General features: G+C 41.4%; 1 protein-coding gene across 4 annotated transcripts in view; it reads right to left on the bottom strand.

Annotated features, from left to right (window-relative positions):
* Positions 1 to 23,042, bottom strand: part of fam171a1 (family with sequence similarity 171 member A1) — a 189,685-nt gene that overhangs the window by 79,990 nt on the left and 86,653 nt on the right. Inside the window, exon 1 of one of the 4 annotated variants that reach the window (XM_055655743.1) lies at positions 9,810 to 9,876. The exons of the other annotated variants lie outside the window; for them this stretch is intronic. Within the exon in view, the coding sequence (XP_055511718.1) occupies positions 9,810 to 9,861 (52 nt within the window). The 5' untranslated portion in view covers positions 9,862 to 9,876. Of the gene's footprint in view, positions 1 to 9,809; positions 9,877 to 23,042 lie in introns of those variants that run through there. 4 annotated transcript variants of the gene reach the window in all.

Here is a 23,042-nt window from a genome sequence, read left to right on the forward strand (position 1 = left end):
AACCTGCACGTCTTTGGAGGAAACCAGAACACCCGGAGAAAACTCACGCCATCACAGGGAGAACATACAAACTCCATACAGACAGCACCCATAGCCAAGATCAAATCCAGGTCTCTGGCGCAGTAAGGCAGCAACTCTACCGCTGTGCCACCATGCCACAAATTCTTAAGAACACAGAAACATTTAGATCAATCCATTCTAAAACTATTAATTAAATCTGCCAAGATTCACAGCCAAACCCCAACTTCACAGCCAAATCTAGTTTAATATTCCTCTAATTATACTTCCACTGTGGATCTATTAAAGAGATCAATGTCATTCCATTTCACTCCCACTTCAACTGTGACAAATAGCGGAGGGTATTTCAGATAGAAACATTCTACCATGTCTCAGTGTACACTTTCAACAGGATTTTCAGGAATAGGAGAAGCATTGGAATTATGTTCAACATGCGGAGCAAGCCATTCAAAGGGGAGAGGAAGTCGGCGAGGAGATTTTGAGGAAATATCTGCTGATACAGGCAAAAGAATCATCAAATACATTCCATTCAAGTCTGCACGTCACCAGAGGTTGTTAGCCTTCCCTCTTCCAACTAAGCTGTGGAGTTAGAATATATTTCCATCAGTATCGCGTACCATATTTTTAACATGAGTCTGAACGATGCATCTTAGAAGGATTTCTATATGGTGAGATAAATATCACTCAACCTCATCCCATCCTCAATGAGACTTCCATGCATTTACTGCTTTTAAAAAGCTCATTGAATATAATTAGGGAGCAAAAAACACTGGTTGTTTTTGTTCCACTCACGTCCAAATGACATCTGGCCGATATTAACTAGCTTCTTTATCTGTGTCACGTATTGTCACACATGCTCCATTTACCCAGTAAGTTACTGAGAAAATTATTACCATCCTTTAATATACATTAACCAAAATATAGTCAACCTGGTCAAATATATTTCTTGCGCATGGAAACAAACGACAAGCAGCTTTGGCAGTTAACTTTTAGAACCCCTGTCCTCAATTGGAAAAATAAAGAATTTGGGAAACAAAAGGGGTAAAACTCCTTCTCTGTTAATGAGTTATTTCCTCAAATAAAGAAAGTTCAAACCAGAATTCACTCAGTGAGAGGCTGTTCATTTAAACAGTTGTATTGAAACAGAGGATCAAGGTCCTCATTAGTATGATTTATACAGGGTCTACACCACACTGGGAGGATGACCTTACGCTGCCCTGTTCCCCAGGAGGTTTTTCTTTGAAAAGAGTGTTTTAGCTCGTACACAAGTACAGATAGAAACCTAGATGTAAGCTTGTAGCATCTCATCATATGGAGGGGTGGGGAAATTGCTTGACTTTGTGTTGACAATAGCCATCTGTGCCCTTGCCCGTTTGAAGACAAATCTGTACAAGTCGTTACATTATGTTATATGCAAACCAGAATTGCAATCAATAAACCCAAGGAAAAATAAAGGGATATCGACTAGAAGCCTTAATTAGTTTAACTCCAGGGTTAGCATTCACATAAGATGCTGCACTGATGAGGACTAATGCTTTTTTCTGTTTGGACTAAATGCTGCAAACTGGTACATTCAAAGGTCCAGGACTACATGCTGAGGGAGTGAAGATGGGTGCAGATGCTTATTAAAGTTTCTACAGGGAAAGGATACAATTTAAATCCCCCCTGCTAAGCATATTGCAGAGCTCGAACCAATGGAACAAGAAACCATTAGACTGTCTGATCACGGAAAGAAAAAATGCCCGATCATTAAGATGCGAATCTTGCACATAACTCTATGAAAGCATAACCATATGTGGACATACTAATGATTTAGACAAACAAAGTTAAAAACATCTGAAAAGGACAAAGAGGAGCTCTCCAACAAGCAATACACAAACACAAAGGATTGTGGGTATATAGAACAAGCTGCCAGAGGAGGAAGTTAAGTCATGGACTATCCAAACATTAAATAAGCAGTTAGACAGGTACATTGACAGGACAGGTTTGGAGGGAATTGGACCAAACGCAGGCAAGTGGGACTAGTGTAGCTGGGACATGTTGGCCGGCATGAGCAAGTTGGGCCGAAGGATCTGTTTTCACACTGTATCACTCTATGACCCTAATAGGAACCATACCTTTTAAAATATATTAAAGTAGTTAAAATATTTTGGTTTTCTAATGTTCAAGTGCAATTGCAGGAGACTCAATTTAAAAAAGGTATTATCACAGTCAATCCAAGCAACGCACCTGAAAGATTAAAGGATTTTAATTTCAATGTGTCCTTGAAGTAGATGGTGGAAGAAGTTTTTCTATGGTCACTGAACTTCAGTTCACTTCAGTCATTGCTTATACTTCCATCCTCACATTCAGTTTCACTGACCACTGGATCCAAGCATACATCCACCAGCTGACTCTCTTGCACACACTACATACAAAGAACCACAGACTGATTTGAGTATAGGAGCAGGGAGGTTCTGCTGCAGTTGTACATGGCCTTGGTGAGACCACACCTGGAGTATTGCTAATCTGAGGAAAGACATTCTTGCCATAGAGGGAGTACAGAGAAGGTTCACCAGACTAATTCCTGGGATGTCAGGACTTTCATATGAAGAAAGACTGGATATACTCGGCTTGTACTCGCTAGAATTTAGAAGATTGAGGGGGGATCTTATAGAAACTTACAAAATTCTTAAGGGGTTGGACAGGCTAGATGCAGGAAGATTGTTCCCGATGTTGGGGAAGTCCAGAACAAGGGGTCACAGTTTAAGGATAAGGGGGAAATCTTTTAGGACCGAGATGAGGAAAACATTTTTCACACAGAGAGTGGTGAATCTCTGGAATTCTCTCCCGCAGATGGTAGTTGAGGCCAGTTCATTGGCTATATTTAAGAGGGAGTTAGTTGTGGCCCTTGTGGCTAAAGGGACCAGGGGGTATGGAGAGAAGGCAGGTACAGGATACTGAGTTGGATGATCAGCCATGATCATATTGAATGGCGGTGCAGGCTTGAAGGGCCGAATGGCCTACTCCTGCACCTATTTTCTATGTTTCTATATTTTATATACTTCCTTCATTTCCCCTCAACCTCCGACGTTCCAGAGAAAACAATCCAAGTCTTCTGTGGCAAAGAATTCCACAGATTCACTACTGTCTGACTAAACAAATTTCTCCTCATCTCCTTCCTAAAAGAACATCCTTTAATTCTGAGGCTATGTCCTCTAGTTCTAGACTCTCCCACTAATGGAAACATCATCTCAACATCCACTCTATCCAAGCCTTTCAAAATTTTGTATGTTTCAATGAGGTCGCCCCTCATTCTTCTAAACTCCAGTGAGTACACTCCCAGTGCCAACAAACACTCATCATAGGTTAACCTACTCATTCCTGGGATCATCCTTGTAAACCTCTTCTGGACCTTCTCCAGAGCCAGCACAACCTTCCTCAGATATGGTGCCTAAAATTGTTCACAATATTCTAGTGCCTTGTAAAGCCTCAACATTACATCGCTATTGTTGTATACAAGCCCTCTTGACATAAATGCTAGCATTGAATTTGCTTTCTTCACTACCGATTCGACTTGCAGATTAACTTTTTGGGAATCCGGCACCAGCACTCCCAAGTCCGTTTGCACCTCCGATTTCCGGATTCGCACCCATTTAGAAAATCTATGCCTTTATTCCTACTACCAAAATGCATGACTCCACACTTTGCTACACTATATTACATCTGCCACTTTTTTACCCATTCTCCCAACCTGTCCAAGTCCTTCTGCAGAGTCTCTACTTTCTCTACACTATCTGCCCCTCCACCTATTTTCATATCATCCACAAACTTTTGTATCAGCCACAAAACCTTCAATCCTATCGTCCAAATTCTTATCCCCTTGTCTAATTCCACTTCATGAATTCAAACAAATCTCTTAGAAATATTGGGGGTCAATCAATTCAGGTAACTGAGATCAAAATTGAGTCAATTTCCCACTTTCTTGGCATTATTTTTTTTATAGTCACATACACTGAGATGCAGTAAAGAGTAAGGTTCTGGTCTTGATTTGCATAGCTCACCAAGTTCGTACCCATTTTTCAGTGCTTACAATGCAAGGTTTCAAATTGTTCGAACATTAATTTAATGCTGCATTTAAATTTCTTCAGGCTACAGCAAATATAAAATTAATTAGCCATGGGTATTACAAATTTCCTTCTCACATAAACTATAATTCTAATTCGACCCTTTGAAGAAAACAGTCATCGTTGCCAGCTTTATTCCATGCTCAATTTCACAATGCAGTATGGAGTCAAAGAGTTACACATCACTGAAACAGAGCACTTGGTCCAACTTGTCCATGCCAACCAAGTTGTCTACTGAACTAGACCCGTTTGCCTGGTTTGACATATATCCTTATAAATCTTTCCAATCCTCGAACCTGTCCAGATGTAATTTAAACATTGTAATTGGACTCGCCTCTACCATGTCCTTTGGCAGTCTGTCCCATGTTCCCATCACCCTGTGCAAAAATGTTATCTCTCAGATATCCTTTAACTGTCTCCCCTCTCATCTTAAATCTATGCTTTCATCTTATTTCTGCCGCTCGTGATTTCATAGACCTCTATAAAATGTGACCACTCAGCCTGTTTTGCTCCAAAGAATCTAGTCTCTCCTGACAACTGAAGTTCTTGTGTCCTAGCAACATTCTTATGAATCTTTTCTGCACACGCACACAGCTTAATAGCATCCTTCCTACAGCTACGTGACCAGAACAACACATAATATTCCAGATACAGTCTCACCAACGTCTTGTACATAACATAACATATATCACAACTCTTCTACTCAATGCCCTGTCCAATAGGCAAGCATGTTATATGCCACCTTCACCATCCTGCGTACTTCTGCCACCACTATGTACTTGTATCCCTATGTCTTTCTGCAATACAACTGTTGCAAGTGCTTACTTAAGGTCATCAGAATGAACTTTGCCCCAATTTAGGACCTTAGTAACTTATGGACCAATCTTATTTTTCTGCATAATTATTTAAAACAACCTAATTGAATCTAAAGTGCTCTCCCATGAACACTTGAGTTACTAGGCCAACCACATTTCCCAAGAGAAGGTCAAGTGTTGCCCCCTCTCTTGTAGGGTCATATTAATATTGCTTGAGAAAACTTTCCTACAACCTTAACAACTTCTGCACCAGAATTCCTTTAGCACTATGGCCATCCTAGTCAATATTAGGGGAATTGCTGCCTCACAGCGCCAGAGACCCGGGTTCGATCCTGACCTCGGGTGCTGTCTGTGTGTGCAAAGTTTGCACGTTCTCCCTTTGACCGCATGGGTTTCCTCCGGGTGCTCCAGTTTCCTCCCACACTAGGTCAGTTGGCTTGGTTTCAAACTTTGTCCCTCTTTAAGAGTCACAGTTTAAGGATAAAGGGGAAGTCTTTTAGGACCGAGATGAAAATTTTTCAACATTTTTCACACAGAGAGTGGTGAATCTGTGGAATTATCTGCCACAGAAGGTAGTTGAGGCCAGTTCATTGGCTATATTTAAGAGGGAGTTTGATGTGGTCCTTGTGGCTAAAGGGATCAGGGGGTATGGAGAGAAAGCAGGTACAGGATACTGAGTTGGATGATCAGCCATGATCATATTGAATGGCAGTACAGGTTCGAAGGGCTGAATGGCCTACTCCTCCACCTATTTTCTATGTTTCTAATTAAAATTACCAACAATTACAAACCTACAACCCATCTGCGCTTGCCTTACCTACCTGCACCTCCAATTTCTACTACTATTTGGGGACCCAGAGTTCAATCCCATCAAAATGATCACTTCCTTCTTATTTCTAAGTTCTACCACTTTAGTCACACTGGGTATTCTTTTTTGTTTAGTTTAGAGATAGTGCGAAAACAGGCCCTTCAGTCCACCGAGTCCACACGGACCAGCGATCCCCGCACATGACACTATTTATTAATCATTATTTATTTATTTATTTATTTATTAATTAAGGACAATTGTACACTAATACCAAGCCAATTTACCTACATACCTGTACGTCTTTGGAGTGTGGGTAAGAAACCGAAGATCTCGGAGAAAACCCACGCGGTCATGGGGAAAACGTACAAACTCTGTACAGTCAGCACCTGAAGTCGGGTTCGAACCCGGGTCTCCGACGCTGCAAATGCTGTAAGGCAGCAACTTTACCGCTGCGCAACAGTACTGACCCTGCAGGAATATCCTTGATATTGCTGTGATATTGTCCCATATCAACATGCAACTCCCCCTCTGCTTTTATCTCCTATAGCATCTGTCATCCAGAACATTGAGCTGGCAGTCCTGCACATCCCTCCCTCAGAAGAGCTATTATATCACAATCCCATTGTGAATGAATGAATCAAAAACCAGATAGGCAAGCTGCATCTGTAAATAATGACCAGAATTTCTATTTTGCTCCAATCTGAAGAAGGGACTGGACACCCAAAAGGTCACACATCCTTTTTCTCCAGAGATGTTGCCTGACCCGCTGAGTTATTCCAGCATTTTGTGGCTATCTTTGGTATAAAACCAGCATTTGCAGTTCCTTTTGACACAGTTTGTGTATTATTTGAAGGATTAAAAAAAATCATAAGTGTAGCATGAAAGAAATCTGTATGTAACTTCAAAGGAAATATGCAATACATTAGTCTAGGTAACATGATAGATCACCTAAAAACTGGGGTAGATCATTTGTAACACACAGACTGGACACATTAATTTATAAATGGAAATTTCAAGTGGTTTATGTTCAAAGGGATATATTTTTTATGTTTCATCATAAAGTTCTGGTGACCCTGCGATAGGAAGGAGCTGCCAGAGGAAGAGACGGATACAGTTACGGCATTAAAAAGGCGTTTGTTCAGATACATGGATGAGAAAGGTTTGGGGGATGTGGGCAAGGTGCAAATAAGTTGGACAAGCTTGGTTTGGAACTTTGGTTGGCACAGATGAGCTGGGCCGAGCAGACTCTTTCCATGCTGTACAGCTCAATGTCTTGGAAACCATCTGTGAACCTGTCTAAGTGTCTTTTAAAGGTCGGAATTGTACACGCCTCTAATACTTCTAGCAGGTATGGGCACCACTCTCTGTGTAACAAATTGCCCCTCAGGTTCCTTTTAAATCTCTCAACTTAAAACTATCCCCCGCTAGTTTTAGACTCCCCTACTCTGGAGGAAAGACTGTGGCTATTCAGTTTATCTGGCCCCTTTCTGCCTCCAACACTCCAGGGAAAAAAAGCCCTAGTCTCTCCAGCCCATACCATCTCTTTATGCCCAAACCTCCAGACTCAGCAACATCCTCGTCAATCTTTTATGCACACCTTCCTGTTTAATGATATCCTCAAGGACAACTAGAATTGTACACCATACTCCAAATGTAACCTTGCCACCGTCTTGAGCAGCAGTAATAGGACATCTGAGATCCTCTGCTCAGTTCTTTGACCGATGAACAGAAGCACACCAAATGCCTTGTTCACCTCCCTGTCCAGCTGTGTCACCATTTTCACGGGACTATATACCTGCATCCCTTAGTGGCTCTGTTCTATATCACTCCCTAGGGCCCTTCCATTTTCTGTGCAAGTACCCCCCTGGTGTTTCTTTACCAAACCAGACTACCTTGTATTTATCAGAATTAAACTCCATTCCTTGTCCCATTGGCCCAATTGATAAAGATCCCTTTATAACCTTAGATAATCTTCTTCGCTGTCCGCTATCCAACCAGTTTTAGCGTCTACCACAAATTTATTAACCACGGTGTGCCTCAGGGTTCAGTGCTGGGCCCATTACTGTTTGTCATCAAAATCAATGATTTGGATGAATAGATATCATACATGGCAAGATTGGCAAGTTTGCAGATGATACCAAAGTGGGTGATTTTGCAGATAGTGAAGATGGTTGTGAAAAATTGCAGCAGGATCATGATCAATTGGCCAAGTGGGCTGCGGAATGGTTGATGGAATTTAATATAGAAAAAGGTGAGGTGTTGCATTTTGGGAAGTCTAACACGGGCAGGACCTACACAATGAATGGTAGGGCTCTGGGTAGTGTTGTAAAGCAGAGGGATCTAGGAGTGCAGGTGCATAGCTCCCTGAAGGTGGAGTTGCAGGTATATCAGGTGGTCAAAAGGCTTTTGGCACATAGGCCTTCATTAGCCAGAGTATTGAGTATAGAAGTTTGGAAGTCATGTTGCAGTTGTATAAGACATTGGTGAGGCCACATTTAGAATATTGTGTTCAGTTCTGGGTAGCATGTTATAGGAAAGATGTTGTCAAGCTGGAAAGATTACAGTGAAGATTTATGAGGATGTTGCCAGGACCAGAGGGTCTGAGCTATAGGTGGGAAAAACTAAGGAGATGGTGGTTGACTTCAGGAGGGCGGGGAAACAACACCATACACCTCTGCACATCGATGGAGCTGATGTGGAAAGGGTCAGCAGCGTGAAGTTCCTAGGACTACATCTGTCTGATGACCTGACGTCCACGGCCAACACCACAGCACTGGTCAAGAGAGCCCAGCAGCGACTACACCCTCTCCGAAGACTACGTAAAGCAGGTCTCCCCACTACACACCTACGGACTTTTTATAGGGGGACAATCGAGAGCACATTGACCTACGGCATCACTTCCTGGTTCGGGAGCTGCAAGGCGTACGAACGGCACCAACTAGACAGGATTGTGAAGACCGCCAGCAGGATTATTGGTGCTCCACTCCCTTTCCTGCTGGACATATACAGGAAGAGATGTATCAGCAGAGCCATCTCCATCATCAAAGACCCCTACCACCCATCGCATGACATTTTCTCCATCCTGCCATCTGGGAAGAGGTACAGGAGCATTAGCTGCAAAACCAGCAGGATGCTCCTCAGCTTCTTCCCACAGGCTATAAGACTGATAAATGGACTTTGCCCCCTGCCAAAGTATCGCGCACCGACCACCAACCTGGACACACTGCAGCAGAGCGACTGTCGTGCCGCTGCCGATCGGAACGCCTGTTGAATGTTTAGTAGAGTGTTAAATTTGTTCATGATATATGTATTTTTATTTCTATTTATTTTTAATGCACACTGAATGGACACTGGTTGAGCAACGTTTTTTTGTTTCCTCTGGGTATGTGAATACACAGTAAATGACAATAAAGATATACAATACAATACAATACAAGGTAGAGGTTGCATACGCTGGGACTCTATCCTAGGAGTGCAGGAGGATGAGGGATGATCTTATAGAGGTGTATAAGAACATGAGAGGAATAAATTGGGTAGATGCACAGAGCCTCTTGCCCAGAGTAGGTGAATCAAGGACCAGAGGCCATAGGTTTAAGGTGGAAAGGATTTAATAAGAATCTGAGGTAACCTTTTCACACAAAGGGTGGTGGATGTATGGAACAAGCTGCCAGAGGAGGTAGTTGAAGCAGGAACTATCACAACATTTAAGAAGCTGTTAGACAGGACATGGATAGGACAGGTTTGGAGGGATATCGACCAAATGCTGGCAAGTGGGACTAGTGTAGCTGGGACATGTTGGTCGGTGTGGGCAAGTTAGGCTGAAGGGCCTGTTTCCACACTGCATCACTATGCCACCTACATTCACTTTCAAATTGTTAATGTAAATAATGAATGACAGTGATCAGTAATGAACGGCATCGATTCTTATGGCATACCATTTGTTACAGGCCTCCAATTGGCGATACAACCCTCCACCACCACCCTCTGTCTCCTACCTTCAAGCCAATTTTGTATCCAACGGGCAAGCTCGCCCATGTGATCTAACCTTTCGGACCAGCTTACCATGCAGTATCTTGTCAAAGGGCTTGCTGCAATTGATTGACCACACTGTCATCAATATTCATTGTCACCTCTTTAAAATTCCAACCTTAAAAAATGCAATCAAATCTATGAGACACGATTTCATATATACAAAGCCAAGTTAACAATTGCTAATTAGTCCATGCCTCTCCAAATGCATATAGATTCTGTCTCAGAATCCCCTCCAATAATTTACCCTCCACGATTTGTCCTTCTTCGTATTAGAGGTCATAGATTTGAGAGAGGCAGTCAGAGGAGCCCAGGGGTACACAACTGTAGTGATTTGCAAAAGGAACGTGTTTATTCAGATACAATTGTTCAGGGGAAGGTTTTCTGTGGTCCACATTTATTTACAATGGAGGTTGGTACCTCAGATCCAGTTCACTTATTACCAATCAGGGAACATGAGTCACTATAATCTAATCTCACAGCATTTGCTGACAAACTTATATCATAAATATTCAATTTGTATAATATTTTCCTTCTGGCATTCCCAGCCCAACCCGAAGCATACTCTTGTGTGAAACCGGAGCCAAGATCAGAGGAAACAGCATTGTCTATGGGACTCGACAACATCCCTGCTGGGGTTCTAAAAACCTGTCCTCCACCTCTATCCAAACTGGTCCAGTGCAGTTAAAACTCTGGCCAACTACTTGACATTGAAAATTGCCTCAGTTATGTCTTCTTCACCAAACACAGTTTGGCTAGCTCATAGAGATTGGAAACAGGCCCATTGACTCAATTTGCCCAAGCCGCCCACCATGCCCCATCTACACTAGCCTCATCTGCCTGCGTTTGGCCCATATCCATCTAAGCCCATCTTTTCCATCTACCTGGCTAAATGTTTCTTAAACATTGTGATACTGTGAAGAAAGTTGTGAGGGAATGTTGCTGGCCACTTAGCAACCAATGTCCGAACGTCATCTTAGTCCTGACCCAAAACGTCAGCCATCCTTTTTCTCCAGAGATGCTGCCATGTCCCATCAAGGCTCGTCTCACCTGCCTGTGCTTGGCTCACAACCCTCTAAATCTTTTCTATCCATGTACCTGTACAAATGTCTTGAAATGGTGTTGCAGCACCTGCCTCAACCACCACGTCTGGCAGCTCGTTCCAGATACCCACTACCCTCTGTGCGAAAAATATAAAATTATTCGTGGCGTGGATAGGGTAGACAGTCGGTATGCTTTTCCAAGGGTGAAAATGTCAAAGACTAGAGGCATAATTTGAAAGTGAGAGAGAAAAGTTAATAGAAATGGGTGGGGTTTTTCTAAAGTTTTACTTTCACACAGAGTGGCGAGTGTCTGGAACATGAGTGTCTGGCGGCATTTAAAAGGCTTTTGGATAGGCACAGAATATGGATCATCTACAGGCAGAGGAGATTAGTTTAACTTGAGATCATGTTCGGCATGGACATTGTGGGCTGAAGGGCCTGTTCCTGTGCTGTACTGCTCTATGTTCTACATTACTCATCCAGGGTTTTTAAATAGTATTTTCCAAACCCCATAATCTGCATCCTCGAGAAGGGCAACAGGTGCATGCAAACACTTGTTCCCCACCAATTTACAAAGCATCCCAACCAGGAAGTATATTGTCATATCTTCACTGCCACAGGTTTAAATTCACTTACCAATACCCCCTATCCTCACTGACCTTACTTTTCTTTCATTCATATTGATTTTAAATTCCACTCCTTGGTATGGAACATGGTGATGAAGTGACCACAATATCCTTGGAATAATTTGGAATATATGACCTATGTTTCCGCAAACTATTTTAGATTTTCTCACAGCTAGAAGCCTTCTCTAAACTTTTGGTTTTGGTGTACAGAGCTATTTCTGTGTCATAACAATTTGTTGGGCTTCTTTTGGTCAGTTTCCATGTTATAATACAATAGAAAATTCAGATATGCCACGAGGATATAAGGACATAATCAACAATACTGTGTCCTTACTCACACAAAGGGTGGTGGGTGGGTGTATGGAACAAGCTGCCAGAGGAGGTAGTTGAGGCTGGGACTATACCAATGTTTAAGGAACAGTTAGACAGGTACATGGATACGACAGGTTTGAAAGGATATAGACCAAGCGCAGGCAGGTGGGACTACTGTATCTGGGACATGTTGGCCGGTGTGGTCAAGTTGGGCCGAAGGGCCTGCTTCCACACTATATCACTCCATGACTCTAAAGTTCACATATTGGGCTGTCACTAATTCTGTTTAAATTCATAAAGTCAAAAAGTAGTTAATGCTATGGCATTATGAGTGATTTCAGACAGTACTGAGGGAACAAAAAAATCCTTCAAAGCTAACATCTGTTTTCATTTAGTGGTTGGAATGAAGCACACCCAGGCTTGTTGTCGAGGCTGAATTTTTGAGTATACTCTGTTGATGAGATATGGATACCTCAAAGAGATTGATGGTTATCTGCAACGTATTACCACTGTTCCATAAAACAACGAGTGGATGGGACTAATGACTGGATTCAACTTTTATCATGTAATTGAAGCATGCTGTGAAATTAACTCCAAGAAAAACATTTTTGTAATAGGATATTCTAATAGATTGGATCAAACAATATCAAATGTGGCTTGCCTTGAAAGTAGAAAAAGAGTTTGTGGACAAGAGAAAAGGGGAGAGGGCGAGGGTAAGAGAAAAAGGGAGTGATGGGAGAGAGGAGCCGGGGAGGAGGGGGGTGAGAGGGAGAAAAGATAAAGTAGAAGAAAGAGAGACAGAGTCAGTGTGGAAATAGATCCTTCAGACCAACTCGTCCATATTGACCAAGATGCCCCATCTACTAAGCTGGTCCCATTTACATGCATTTGAGTCCTATCTCGAGAAGGCACAGCACTGGATCTCCACTCCAGGAACTAGGTAGGGCAGGTGATTGAAGTGCTAGAGTTGCACTTTGGGACCAATGACTATAACCCTATTAGTTTTAAAGCAGTTATGGAAAAAGATCAAGTCCTGAATTGGGGCAAGGACGATTATGGAAGCATGAGGGGGGAAAACTTGCAGAAGTCGATTGCGACAGCTTATTTGCAGGTAAGGAGATGGCTGGCAAGTGGGAGGCTTTAAAAAATGCAATAGCAGAAGTACAGGGTGTTCTTGTTCGGGTGAGGGGCAAGACTGGCAATTTTAGGTAACCCTGGACGATGAAAGATGTTGAGGCCCTAGTCAGGGAAAAGGAGGAAGGCATTCAATTTAGGCAGTTGGGACCAAGCAAATCCCAAGCGTGTAAGAAGCGTAGTTATACTTAAGGAGGCAATCAGGTGAGCAGAAGGAGGACCCGAAATGGACTGGTAGGCAAGGTAAAGGATAATCCTAAATTGAGTTATAGGAGTTTGGATGTCTTAGATCATATATATTACTAAAGAGTATTACGAAAGTGCATTAAAGTAGATAAATTCTCATGGCCTGACCCAGTACATCCTCGGAGCTTGTGGGAAGTTAGAGAGGAAACAGCGGGACCCCTTGCAGAGAGATCTGCATTATCTTTAGCCATAGGTAAAGTTTGAGAAGACTGGAGAGTGGCTAATGTTCTATCGCTATTTAATAAGGGCAATTAATTAGGAACCAACGTTCCTAATGGATAAATAAAGTTAATTGAAATTGAAATTGAAGGGCAGCAACAGAACTACCGGCTGGTGAGCCTGACGTCAGAGGTGGGAAAGTTGTTGGATGCGCTTCTGAAGTGCATGATCCACCAGTATTTGGATAGGGGGGACTGATTAGTGATAGTCAGCATGGGTTTTTCCATAGAAAAATGTGTTGCATAATTCTGACACATGGTAGGATTGTCTAAAAGCTTAGGTCACATTGGATTCACATTTAGCTTGGAGGAATGATTCACAGGGTATTTGGATAGGGTTGGAGACCTTTCTGATTGGAGACCTGTGACCAGTGGAGTGCTGCATAGGTTGTTGCTGGGTGCACTGATGTCTGTTACATGTTAATGAATTGGGTGACAATGTAGTTAACATTATGAGTACATTTGCAGATTACGTCAACATTGGTGGTGGAGTGGAGAGTGAGGAAAGATATCCAAATATACACCAAGATCCGGATCACTTGGGAAAGTGGACAGAGAAATAGCAAATGGAATTTACCTCTGACATGTATGTGGTGTTGGGTGCTTTATAAATACAAAATTACATTGATGAAGTAGACCTATTTGACAAAGTTAACACATCAGAATCGACATACCAATGCATGCTTATATTTTGCTTTTGTTCATAGTAAATTCTACATATGGTTTATGTCATAATTTTAAGCTGCATATGAATGTGACAATATTTCTTCAATGCAACACAAATTGCATTTTAAGAACGCTTTACATTGTTACAAAATGGCTGCAACGTGTAATCAAAGGATTTGTAGGTGCATGTACATTATTGCTGCAAGTTGTTTATTGTTACAGAGGTAGAATTTGAGTTAAGCTTATTGTCACGTAAACTGAAGTACAGTGAAAAGCTTTTGTCGCGTACTAGCCAGTCAGCGGAAAGACAATACAAGATTACAATCGAGCCTCCAGAGTGTACACATGCATGATGAAGAGAATAACGTTTAGTGCAAGATAAAGTCCAGTAAAGTCCGATTAAAGATAGTTTGAGGGTCTCCAAAGAAGTAGATAGTAGCTCAGAACTAGTAGCTCAGGCTCTAGCTGTGGGTTGGATGGTTCAGTTACCTGATAACAGCTGGGAAGAAAATGTCCATGAATCTGGATGTGTGTGTTTGCGCACTTCTATACCTCTTGCCTGATGGGAGAGGGGAGAAGTGGGAGTGGCCGGGATGTGACTCGGGAATACACGTTATTTCCTTTATCGTGTATTTATTTGTACACTGTGGATGGTAGTTTAATTTAGAGATACTGCGTGCAAACAGGCCCTTCAGCCCACGCCGAACAATGGTCACCCGTGCACTAGTTCAATCCTACACACTAGGGACAATTTACAGAAGCCAATTAAATGACAATTTGTATTCACATATTGTCTTTCCATTGACTAGTTAGCATGCAACAAAAGCTTTTCACTGTACCTCGGTACACATGGCAATAAATTAAACTCAATGGAAGGGAGGGATTGATTTGTGCGACTTGACCATCAAGTCTGTGCCAATTCTCAGAACATTCCTATCAGTCCAATATCCCCACTTATTTCAATTCTCAAATCTCTCTCACGTGTTCCTCTTTATTCTCCTACCCTCTTACAACTGAGGCAGCTTACAGTTGGCATTTACCTATTATGGTCACAATGAGAATGTGGAGTGTCCATACAAACAGGAGGTGACTCACTGGCACATCAGGTGGTGCTGCTGCTTCCCAGACCCAGCGACCTGCGTTTAATCATACAAACATAGGTGCAGGAGTAGACCATTCAAGCCAGCACTGCCATTTAATATGATAATGGCTGATCATCTAAAATAAGTACCCAGTTCCTGCTCTTTCCCCATATCCCTTGATTTCTATAGCCCTAAGAGTTAAATCGAACTCTCTCTTGAAACCATCCAGTGAATTGGCCTCCACTGCCTTCTGTGGCAGAGAATTTTACAGATTCACAACTCTCTGGGTGAAAAAGAATTGTCCTCATCTCAGTATTAAATGGCCTTCCCCTTATTCTTAAACTGTGACCCCTGGTTCTGGACTCCCCCCAACATCAGGAACATTTTTCCTGCATCTAGCCTGACCAATCCTTTAAGAATTTTATGTTTTATATGTTTCTATAAGAACCCTTCTCATCCTTCTAAATTCCAGTGAATACAAGCCCAGCCGACCCATTCATCATATGTCAGTCCTGCCATCCCAGGAATGAACCTGGTGAACCTATTCTGCAATCCCTCAAAAGCAATAATGTCCTTCCTCAAATTAGGAGACCAAAATTTGCACACAATCTCCAGGTGCAGTCTCACCATGGCCCTGTGCAACAATAATAGAACCTCCTTGCTCCTAAACCATTATCATTATGTGAAGTTTGTATATTCTCTCAGTGGTTACGTGGGTTTCCCCCATGATTTCCTTTACTAGTGTGGATGGGTCACAGGAGAAACAGAGGTAGTGTTAGAGAGAACAAGATAATAAGACTGATGGAACTGCTCTGAGAACTGCGATAAAAATCAATTAAGATTAATAGCATTCTCCGGTGTTCATATTTCCTTGATTTTTTTTAAATGATACCACAGTGGCGCAGCAGTCAAGTCAAGTCAAGTCAAGTTTATTTGTCACATACACATACGAGATGTGCAGTGAAATGAAAGTGGCAATGCTCGCGGAACAACAAAACAACCAAACAAATTATAAACACAATCATAACACACATATTATTTTACATAATAAATAATAGAAGGAAAAACGTTCTGTACAGTTAGTCCCTGGTGAGAAAGGCGTTTACAGTCCGAATTGCCTCTGGGAAGAAACTCCTTCTCAACATCTCCGTTCTCACTGCGTGGCAACGGAGGCGTTTGCCTGACCGTAGCGGCTGGAACAGTCCGTTGCAGGGGTGGAAGAGGTCTCTCATGATTTTGTTTGCTCTGGAGTTGCACCTCCTGTGTATAGTTCCTGCAGGGGGGTGAGTGAAGTTCCCATAGTGCTTTCGGCCGAACGCACTACTCTCTGCAGAGCCTTTTTGTCCTTGGCAGAGCAATTCCCGAACCAGATGGTAATGTTCCCGGACAAGATGCTTTCCACAGTTGCTGCCTAACAGCGCTCGAGAACTGGGTGGTTTTTCTCCGAGATCTTCGGTTTATTCCCACATTCCAAAGATATACAGGTTTGTAGGTTAATTGGCTTTGTATAAATGTAAATTGTCCCTAGTGTATAGGATAGCGTTAATGTGCAAGAATCGCTGGTCGGTGTGGACTTGGTGGGCCGAATGTCCTGTTTCTATGCTGTATCTCTGAACTAAACTAAACTAAATCATATGGGAGGAAAGGGGAGAAACCCCATGTAGTCACAGGGGGAAGGTTATAAGATCATGTGATAGGAGTAGAATTAGGCCATTCAGCCCATCAAGTCTACTCCGCCATTCAATCATGGCTGATCTATCTCTCCCTCCTAATCCCATTCGCCTGCTTTCTCCCCTTAATCTCTGATACCTGTAATAATCAAGAATCGATCTATCTCTGCCTTAAATATATTCACTGACTTTGCCTCCACAGCCTTCTGTGGCAAAGAATTCCACAGATTCACCATCCTACGAAGATACAAACTCCAGACAGACAGCCCCTGTAGTCAGGATTGAACCCAAAAATCTGGCTCTGTAAGGCAGCAACTCTACCGCTGCTCCATTGTGGCAACCCGTTTTCAAACCCGAAACGTCACCTGTCCTTCTCCCTCCACACATGCTTCCTATCCCATCGAGTTCCTCCAGCTTTTTGCTTTTTGCTCATTTCCCGCATCTGTAGTTTTTTTGTGTCTATACCTTGTTAATGCTCAGAGTTAAAGCCTGACTGTTTAATAGATTGTGTTTAAAATTCATAGGGTAATCATAAAAATATATTTCCCAAGGAAAAGTATTCAGACTAAATTAGTAATTAACCCATGAAACTAATTGATAGAGTCAGTCTGTAAGAAGCAATCAAGATGTTTTATTTCCTAGATTTTTAATGATATCAAAGGTCAAGATTGAACCTGCATTAATGGGTTTGTGCAACAAAGGCACTACCTGCTGTAATAATATGTTACGTTGCGTATTCTTAATTAATGGCCGGCATTTAAAATCATTACCAATAAATGTCTCATTCCGAGTATGTAAATAGTCAAGTTGCAATGATCTTGTGCTGAAATTATATTTATATTCTTGCATATTTCCACTATTAAAATTATGTTAATTCCAATAGAAATATTCATAAATGTTCCCATTCTAATTAAAAATGCAGGTCATTCCCATGGTTTTACATTGTACCTGTACCTCACTGTGCTTGTGTATATGACAATAAGCTAGACCCGAGTTCACGCTAATCCCTGCCTTCCTGCTTGTTGAAGCAAGTTTATCTCAGTTCATGAAATCACATGACTAAGTCATTCAATACCGCACACTGCAGACATGAATTCCTAAACATGATTTAAGAATGACTGTCCCACAGAGAATGGATCAGTTTGGCTGATTTGAGCAGTAGCAGTAGGATTTATGTGGAGTAAAGAGCAATATGACAATTTATGGTGTGGAATAAATTAGGTGGTGAAGGGGGGAGGAGGAGGAGGAAGAGCAGGAGGGAAGAAAAAGGCTGTTCCCAGTGCCTAATACAAGAAAATGTCAATATTTCTTTCTACTGATACCACCAAAGTCATGAGCTACTACTCACACAGGGAATAAAAATGCAGATCACACTGATAACCAAACACATTTTGTGCAATGGCCTTTTAAATACCACTACTTCGGGAGAAAAGGTATTAAACATTGGTTGGACTGCAAGTAAATTAAAAACATGTTTCAGATAGTGCAAAGTATCTTAATACATGAATTTTGCATGTTGTGCTGCTGCTGACATTAGGTGGGGAAGTTCTATGCCAGAAATAAAATTAAAAAATGAAAATCCTCCTGAAATATTTTGTTTAAATTTTGTGAATTAATTTCCACGACCCTAATTCCTTTCTGTGAAAAGAGTAACTTGTTAATACAAAATACAAAGGGCTGAGAGAAACTGGATAAATTGTCCACCGAGTGGGTCAGATAATGTTAATGTGTGAAAAATATTCAGATGGAAATAGCAATTAACAGATAAAATTAATTGTGAGTCAGTCTATAAGAAGTAGTCAAGATGTTTTATATTGTATCAATTTTTTTTAATAACAAAAACAAAAATAAATTTATTTTGCAAATAAATGATATACCGTGAAACCAGAAACAAGAATAGTTTGAATTTATGCTTATGTCTGGATAATGAAGCAAATCACAGCTATGATTTAGGTAACTATTAGTTTGTTAAATATATAGAATTAGTTGCCAAAGGAGGCTTTGAGAATAATTGGGAAAATGGTTCATAAAATGCAAACTAACTATTCCATTCCCCATCACGGTTGTACTAAATTACCTATTCGGTAAGAAGAAACAAGAGTGGACACAAAATGACAGTTATCTTTACAGGGAAAATTCAGAATCTGAATGCTCTCAATAGAGTCTGTTCAGCCCTATTCATAAATGTAAGATGATGCATTAAATAACCATATAACCATATAACAATTATAGCACGGAAACAGGCCATCTCGGCCCTACAAGTCCGTGCCGAACAACTTTTTTCCATTAGTCCCACCTAAATACATGCATTTGCACCAGTCCTATTTTAGCAAGATGAAATTGCCAAAACTTCAATGATAGGACATAACATGGTTTTAGGATATACACACACACTATACTTAGGAAACTGGATGTACTTGTGGTCTACCAATTCAGATGAAGATTTGTCTGTGCTTTAACAGCTGAAACTCTCCATTGAAGTCAAAAGAAAATCATCAGTTCCATGAAACAGTGACCATTTCAATGCTAGTTTATAATTCTATTTTACAATTTCTGCCATTCACTCCTAGCCATCCTTACTCCTTGCACTTTTTCAAAAAGCAGTTCAAGTTTAATACGGAAGCCTCTGTCTCAAACCATTCAAAGGCCAACATTTCCTTCAGCCCAACTGTTACAAACATCCAATTTCCATCAGAATAGTTATAATAATGTAGTTGTAATATACTATATACAAAATAACAATGGCGTTGTTTCTCTAAAATCCCATGTATGCATCATATTGTTTAAGAAGGAACTGCAGATGCTGGAAAATCGAAGGTACACAAAAAAGCTGGAGTAGCTCAGCGGGTGCAGCAGCATCTATGGAGCGAAGGAAATAGGCAACGTTTCGGGCCGAAACGCTTCTTCATACTTTGTTAACCATGTTTTATAGCTGTTAGTTTGAAACAATTAAATTAAACTGTAACAATTTATAACCACAGCTACTTAAATATAAATGGAGCTCCAACTTATCACAGCATCTTGCTGCACTTCATGCATGGTTGCAGCCACATCTGGCAAAAATAGCATGCATTTTACTGAATATGCCATTGCCAAAAGTTTACAAAGTTCAGTAGATTCCCATGACATTAATATACATTTTCATGGGAACTGAAAATGATGTCGTGGAAAACTGTCACTTCATGACAAGCGGACTGAAAATCTGTCTCGTCTTCAGGATATTCATTAACATCAAGACATTTCATCATCCTCCTTGTTGAAGCAAATGTACAAAACAACATGTCCAGTTGGTGCCATATGCCACAGAAGAGTTGATCATGGGATTAATGTAAGTATTATTGGAGCTCCCAAGATCCAATATTTGTTTAGAAAACCTTACCCTTTTGCTTCCTGCATTATTGTTGGACATTATTTCATTATGTTAAGATCTTGTATCCAACTCATCTTCACACTCTAAAATGTTGCATTTCAAGATTGTGTGGTCAGCTGAATTGGCACTTTTTTGACAACATTGATCATGCAGCGCTTTACAGTATTTAAAATAAATTCAACATTGCTTTACAAGGGGAAAAAAGGAATAGCTATAACATTGTAATAGAGGCCAAAATAAGAGGTGACTGAAAAGTTTGTGGAGAAAATGTCCGAAGTACATTTTAAACAACTTAATACTATACATAAATACAATCTAATCAAACTCAAGTTCAATGGATAAAGCTAATGGAAAGATACAGAGTGCAGAATATCGTTCTCAGCATTGTAGTGCATCAGTTCCATAGACAAATGTCCAATATTCACAATGAGGTAGAGGTGAACCAGATGGCACCCTAGCTTATGTAAGGACTGTTCAGAAGTCTGATAAAGAAGCTGCTCATGAGCATGATGGTGCAGTCTGTCAATCTTCTGCCGGATGGGAGCAGGGAGAAGGAGGAATGACCAGGGTGGGACTGGTTTTTAATTATGTTGGCTGCTTTTCTGAGGCAGCATGAAGTGTAGATGGAGTCAATGGTGGGATGTTGGGTCTGCAAGCTGAATTGGGCTATATCTACAACTCTGCAATTTCTTGCAGTCTTAAGCAGAGCTGTTCCCAAACCAAGCTGTGATGCAACCTGACAGTATGCATTTTATGGTGCATCTGTGAAAGTTTGTAAGAATTATTGGAGACATACCAAATTTCCTCAGTCTCCTCAGGAAGTAGAGACATTGGTGTGCCTTCTTGGCTGTCGCATCAATATGGTTTGTACATGACTAATTGTTGGTAATATTAATGTCAAAGAACTTAAAGCTCTCAATAATTTTCTATTTGGATCCATTGATGCTGAGTGGAGCATATACTCCATCATGCTTCCTTAAGTGGCTAACTAGTACCTTTGTCTTGCTGACATTGAAAAAGAGGTTATTGTCCTGACACCATGTTACTAACTTTCCCATCTCCATCCTGTACTCCATCTCATCATTGTTCATCATCCGGCTCACCACAGTGGTGTCATCTGCAAACTTGTAGATGGAGCGAGAGCCGAATTTGGCCAAACGGTCACGAGTGAACATGAAGCACAGTAGGGGAATTGCGAATGCTTCCTTGCGGGGCACCAGTGTTCAGAATTATTGTGGAGGAGGTGTTGTCATCAATCCTCACTGACTCTGGTCTGTGGGTCAGAAGGTTATGGATTCAGTGGCAGAGTGGGTGCTGATTCCTTGGTCCAGGAGTGTAGAGATGAGTTTTGGATGGGATTATGATGTTGAATACAGAGCTATAGCCCCTCAAAAAAATAGAAGTTTAATGTAGGAGTCCTTGTTGTCTAGATGTTCCAGAGATGAGTAAAGGGCCAGGGAGTTGGCATCTGCTGTGTACCTGGTGCAATGGTAAGAAAACTGCAGTATATCAAGGCTGGTTGGAAGGCCGCAGTTAATATGTTCCATCACTAGACTCTCGAAGCACTTCATGATGGTGGTCAGAGCCACTGGATAGTAGTCATTATGGCATGTTACTTTACTTTCCTTGGCACTGGGATGATGATGATCCTCTTGACACAGGGGCCCCAGGATGCAGACTCCCATCAGTCTGAAGAAGGGTTTTGGCCCGAAATGTTGCCTATTTCCTTCGCTCCATAGATGCTGCTGCACCCGCTGAGTTTCTCCAGCATTTTTTTGTGTACCCACGATTTTCCAGCATCTGCAGTTCCTTCTTAAAATCTCCGTGAATATCTCTGCCAGCTGGTCCGCACAGGTCCAAAGGATGAGGCCAGGGACTCCATTCGGACCACTTGCTTTATAGGGGTTCACTCTCAGGAAGATTCTGATAAGGGTCTGTCATAGTAACCTTTGGCACAGACACACCTGGAGATTGGCCAGAGTCTTCAAAATGGTCCAATAACTTTTGTGGGTAGTATTTTTTGAAAGCCTGGAAAATCCACAAGGTAAAAAAGCTGCAACTAGTTCTGTTCGCATTGTGCAGACAGTTCCCTCATTATACTGCAGATGGACACAAAATGCTGGCGTAACAGCGGAATAGGCAGCATCTCTGGAGAGAAGGTATGGGTGATGTTTCGGGTCCAGACCCTTCTGTGGTTCCTCCCTCATTATACTGATGCATTGTAAATATGGTTTCATATTCATCAGTGGTTGCATGGTGACTGGAATCTATGAGCAAGCTTCAACTAACAGCGTTACTAAATACAGCCCCTTATAATTAAACAGCATCTTTCTCACGTAGCAAACTTCCTTGGATCACAAGGCAAGTGCTACTTCACATAGCTAAGAATAGACCGGAAAACACATTGGCCAATCCATTTCACATTTATATGGAAATCTATGAACCCACCATATCAAACTGTTTCGAAGGACATTTGCCATTAAAAAGACTGTGCCAAGTATTAATCAATCCTTATACAAATAGTACTTGCTGAGACATGAACTTTCCTGTAATTGTGACCTTTAATGTTGCGGAATCCCTTAATTTGAAATAATTCTGAGGTATTTTATTTCCTTCCCTTGTAAATCTATTGGCCAGACCATGCTGGGAGATGCCAGCAGCTCTACAGCAAATTATTGGCATGTGGGCCCTGGTTTGATCTGACCTTCAGGCAAAAGTGGTGAGCTCTGTTGGAGATTTCTTGGCCGCATTCTTCCGATGGATTCTGCAAGAAGTCCAAGAGTGAAGCACTAAAACTATTGAATACTCCAACACCTATGCTGGAGAATTTACCCACAGATGCTGTGCCAGGATAGACTTATGATATGATAAAACTATTTATCCCAGGAGGGAAATTGAT

Source organism: Leucoraja erinacea, chromosome 2, assembly GCF_028641065.1.
Source record: "Leucoraja erinacea ecotype New England chromosome 2, Leri_hhj_1, whole genome shotgun sequence".
Classification (NCBI taxonomy): domain Eukaryota; kingdom Metazoa; phylum Chordata; class Chondrichthyes; order Rajiformes; family Rajidae; genus Leucoraja; species Leucoraja erinaceus.